Source organism: Cyprinodon variegatus, unplaced genomic scaffold (assembly GCF_000732505.1).
Source record: "Cyprinodon variegatus isolate N-32 unplaced genomic scaffold, C_variegatus-1.0 Scaffold93, whole genome shotgun sequence".
In the NCBI taxonomy this organism is placed as follows: Eukaryota; Metazoa; Chordata; class Actinopteri; order Cyprinodontiformes; family Cyprinodontidae; genus Cyprinodon; species Cyprinodon variegatus.
Window position 1 is genome coordinate 381,764 of NW_015150546.1, and position 5,092 is coordinate 386,855.

The 5,092-nt window shown below is 41.0% G+C and overlaps 1 protein-coding gene across 1 annotated transcript in view; it reads left to right on the forward strand.

Annotated features, from left to right (window-relative positions):
* The first annotated feature begins 648 nt into the window (after positions 1-648).
* ppp1r14b (protein phosphatase 1 regulatory inhibitor subunit 14B) overlaps positions 649-5,092 on the forward strand; it is a 36,318-nt gene continuing 31,874 nt past the window's right edge. The window contains exon 1 of the mRNA XM_015373846.1: positions 649-1,246. Within this exon, the coding sequence (XP_015229332.1) occupies positions 1,046-1,246 (201 nt within the window). The 5' untranslated portion in view covers positions 649-1,045. The remainder of the gene's footprint in view (positions 1,247-5,092) is intronic.

A 5,092-nucleotide genomic window follows, 5' to 3' on the forward strand; every position in this document is an offset into this window, starting at 1 on the left:
ACATGTCGCTATGGTCCCTATACTTTAATAATCCCAGGGCGAAATTGCTTTCGTTACATGACTTTATATGTATAGAGTGACTATAGGACCAGTTTGATGTAACACAATTTCATACAATATATTTAATTAGGGGGTCCCTGCTCCATCTCCCCATCAGTTTGGGGGTCCTTGGTCTGGAAAATGTTGAAGACCCCTGCTTTAAGGCATTTCTTCAGTTTTGTAGCCATTTAAAGCTTTGATTTAAATTAACTCCAATTCCAACCTTGCTCTTTTGGGGGGAATGTTGTCCTAGTGGTTAGAGCAGTACTCTTGTGCTCTGAGAAGGTTGCAAGTACCCGGGTTTGATCCCCACTCTGGGTCCCTGAGCAAGACCCTTAACCCCACACTGCTCCCTGGGCGCCGCATAATGGCAGCCCACTGCTTCCCAAGGGGGTGGGTTAAATGCAGAGTGAATTTCATTGCTTTTTACTTCTGACAATGTAATGAAAAAGTTTCATTCTATTCCATTGCCTATTTTTTGGAAGCTTCAACTCACTCTGCTGAGAAAGACTCAGTGAACGACTTTAACACAATCCGGCTCTTTATAGATCTGATCCAAATGAGCCGGATCCCGGAAAAGGATGCGGAAAGCCCACAGCGCTGCTCTCCCAGGGCCAGCGAAGAGGGATTCGTCTTTGTACTCAAGCAGAGTAGTTGAAGTCAGCTCTGTCTCCACTGCCTTCTCCTTTTTTTTTTAAAGAAGCAGGGAGTCTAAATGCTGGAAATATCCCTATAAGCCGGTTACCAGTCCACTTTAACCGCAGTAGACGGTCTGTTGTATTGTTTTGTGCAAGCGGACATCCCTTGTTATATCTTTTTGAGCCCTTTTGGACGACAAAAGATTTCCTTTTTTTCCCCTTACCGGGTGGATTTTTAAGTCATACAGAGAAAATTCATACAGTTGCAACACATCCCTCCCGTTTTTTCCTCCTTTTTTATATTTCCACACCTCCATACAGGGGGGTGGGGGGTCTATTTTTTAAAGTCATCCTTTAACCGAGCGACAATGGCAGCTGTAACGAGCCCGGAGACCAGCCCTCAACCGCGGGTATATTTCCAGACGCCGACCGGCACCACGGAGGAACCGGAGCCCCCAGTCAGGAAGCAGGGACGGGTTACCGTCAAATACGACCGCAAGGAGCTGAGGAAGAGACTGAACCTGGAGGAGTGGATCATCGACCAGCTAACGGACCTCTACGACTGCGAGGTAAAACAAGAAACCGAACAGAACCCATCAATCAGACCCCCCTGCTGTACTAACTATTAATCAATACCGATTTAAACCCGATACCGAACCAACGGTCCACTAAGAAACCCGATTAAGAAGTTACTCGTTTATTTTGGCCTGGCTTTGTTCACTTCTCAGCTCAAAATGGGGAAAAACCGGGGAGATGTGTCTGTTTTCATGTCACAAGAGACAACAAACTCTAAACAAGTAATTCATAATTGTATTTAGGTATATTTATTTTTGGTTGTCAGGAGAATTGGCTTCAAGCTTCTCATCCTGTCTCCTACAGGTTGGCTAAATGTGGCACATGGTGCTTTATAGCCTCGTGGTGAAGCTGGCAGCATGGCTCTTTGTTCTGATTGGCTGACACAGGTTTAAAGCACACCTGTTAATTTTTTTAAATTATTTTAATTGCTGTAGATTTTGTTAGTGTGTTCTTCTGTTGTGAGAAGGGAATTAGTTAGTCGATTCCAAGAAAATAAATTAATTAAATATACAAGATATTTTGGACAAACTTTCTACTTCTAAATGTTTTTATGTATTTAATGAATTACCTTAGGAAAACGAAACTGATTACAAGAATCTAAGATTTATTACCTTAATTATTATAATTTTATTTATTTATTTTCTTTTTGTTTTGTGGGAGAATGTATATATAGCATCCCGATCCACACTCCATTCCAGTAGATGGCAGTAATGCACATCAATAAGTTACTCGCCAACCGCCATAAGAAAAGAAGAATAGCTGCAGATTTTCTCACCCTTTTCTTATCTTATTTTCCTGGCTCTCATTTGCATTTTTTATTTTTAACTTTATAGTATTTTAATGTAGTCTTAACTTTTAAAGCAAATACCACGTCAAAGGAAAAGGTTGTTTGTTTGGGTTTTTCATTGCAGAATTTTCTTTTCTTCTTTTTTATGCTTTTCAGTTTATTCTGTATCATCCATCCCTATTTCTTTCTAGAGGAAGTATTTTGTCATGTACTCTAAATCTGAAAGTCAGGAATCGGGAATAGTGGGGATTTTTTTTTTAACTAAGACCTTAATGATAAGATTGAACTCTTAACCTTTGTTAGCTTAAAAGGAATCCAACCAACCATCAAATTTGCATATGTGCAATCAGATATTCATAATCAAAGAATGCTAAACTACATCTTATAAAAAAATATATGTTTATCAACTTTTTTGAGAGAACTGGATCCATTTTACATTATCTCCGTTTATTTGCTTGTCTGAAGTCATTTGACATGCTCAGAGCAGTCTGGTAAAATATGATTACACCAAGTTTAACTGCATATTAGTTGCATCCTTCTATAGTGTATGCACTAAATATAGGAAAGCACAACAAAACGCAAACAAAACTTAAAAAAAAAATCCAAAGCCAAAAAATTAGTAGGATCCCCTTCTCCGGGACAGAGTGGGCACAGGCAAGTGAGATTAACCTTTTTACAGGCTATTGTAGTACATAGAAACACCCAAAAATTGAGGAGTATCTTTTATGCATATTGCAGACTTAAGTTAATATGATAAAGCATCATATTTAGTATTTATTTAGAGTAAGTGATGCTACGTTGACAGAGAGCTGAGGTTTTTTTTCATCATAGAGAAGCTGTAAGATCACAATTTTAAGACTGAATCTCAGCTGGGCTCCCTGATCAAGACCACATTCCTCCGACCTGTCTCTCCCTAACTGTTAGCCACAGCTAAAGGTGAGTCCTAACAATGAGTTGGACGGGTGTGTCTGATGATAGGGGTCTGGTTCAGTGACTCTGGTCCCTCCAGCTGAAATGATAACTGGACATATAACCATCAGGAGCATCCTCCTTCATGCTTCACCTCATCAGACCCTCGGTCACAGCGACACTTGAAGATCCGTGCAATTGTTGTGATGTAGCCCGGAGGGGGTGGCTGTGTGGCGTATAATGCTGCCGTCAGTAGTTGGTAAGCTCGTCTCCTGTCCACTGAGCTGGCATTGACCCACATTCTATTCCCGGTGCTGGGGAGAAGGAAGATTTAGAAGGGCTCAAGAATCCCTATGAGTAATTCATGGAAATAAAGGATGAGCCAGAGTTTTACAGACCTAAGACCAGGTTCTATGGTGACGCTGGTGTTACACTAAGAAATGGTCGATACTCGTCTCTTTGGTCCTCTAGCTTGTTTAACACTTAATATGGCTTCTCTAAATTAGTTTTGGGGTCAAAGGTCGACAATTGGTGCATTCACACTGCTTTCCTGGTCCAGGGATCAGTAAAGAAAATGAACACTTTTCTTTCACTCTTAAGGCTGATTTATACTTCGAAACAAGGATGTCTGCGTAGGAGTTGTGGTGAACGCAGAGACGTCCCCGCCCCTGCCGCAGACACTCTGTTGCACCTCTCCCAAATTGTAGGTGACTGCAGACAGGAGGCCTCTGATTGGTCAAATCTGCATTTACTCTACTATCATTAATATACACAGCAACACCATTTAACTTATTTAGTTCCTTCAGTTCTATGTTGCTATGTATGGTATTGGGCGATTTGCTCAGCCTAGTTTAGGTTCGAAAAACAGGATCTCTATAGGCAAGTCATAAGAATCCAATAAATATATTTCAAGGGACCAAAAAAAAAACACCTAAACACCCCCTGTGTCTGACATGAACATGCTAAAGGTAAATGAAGGACTGGCTTCTAAAGGTAATCCTCTAATTAGCGACGGCCGAACTGTCTGCTTGCGATGTCAGTGAACCCAGTTCTGTTGTCTGCGATGCCTTTTGATTCTCCAGACGACGTCCATCCCGTCTCTGAAGGACCTCTCTGTGTAGACTGGACATGTCCTGTGAAATGACACCGCTGACAGAAAGCCAGCAGAGGGGATTAATGGGACCTTAAGAGGATCAACATGCTTTGATTTTTCTGCCAATGTTGGGTTAATATGATCATCTACAGACCCTCTATTGTTAAAAAAAATGCACATTTTGGCAGCTGAACTGTTTAATCTGCTCAATCATGGATGTTTTAATGCACAGAAAATCTGTGTGGTTATTTAAGCCTTAAACAGGTGTAGAGGGCTAAAAAAAAGGTTCACAAAAGCACCATGTCATCTCATACTAGCAGTTATGCAACAATATTGTTATATTTTATACCTTCTCACATTCCCAATTCGCTGCCTATTTTTGCCGTCCATCCCCTGTGGTTTCCCCCTCTTCATTGTCCTGATCTAGTCTGTGCCGAGGCTGTTAGACAACAAAGAGATTAATTTACAGTCGGTTCACTGATGGAGACGCACTGGGCTCAGCTAGAGTGGGAGATGTGAAGCACGTGCAACCCAACATTGTAACTGAAGAGGCACGTTTAGCAGGTCAGAGGCACCCTGGTTTTATTTTAAACAAAAACTCACTTTTTCACTTTACTCTTATCCTTATTATGAGCTTATTAATCAAAGTATGTTTTCTAATACTATTTTAATTGAATATACTACAATAAAACTGTTAAAATATACTCCAATGTGTTCAGAAGGGAATTAATTTGGTGCTATTTAACATTCATATAATCATAGCAAAGATGCTGCAAGCAGCCAGCCGGGTGGTTCCTGCCAGGCAGCTCGTCAGCTACTCATCCAGCCACTCAGCCAGAGTTGCTATGGGTATTTAGTGAGGAGTCACAGCATAAATCCATGGCAACAAGGCTTGCTAAATGCTTGCACTGGTTAACCGGGCTTTAAAGAGTACAACCTGCTTCTGGTTAGCTAAGGAAAACCTGGTAAGGTTCAAACATGTTCAAAAATGAAGCTCCAGGTTTTTATTGATGCAGTGTTATGATTAGCTAATCTGCAAAGGGGAGTTTG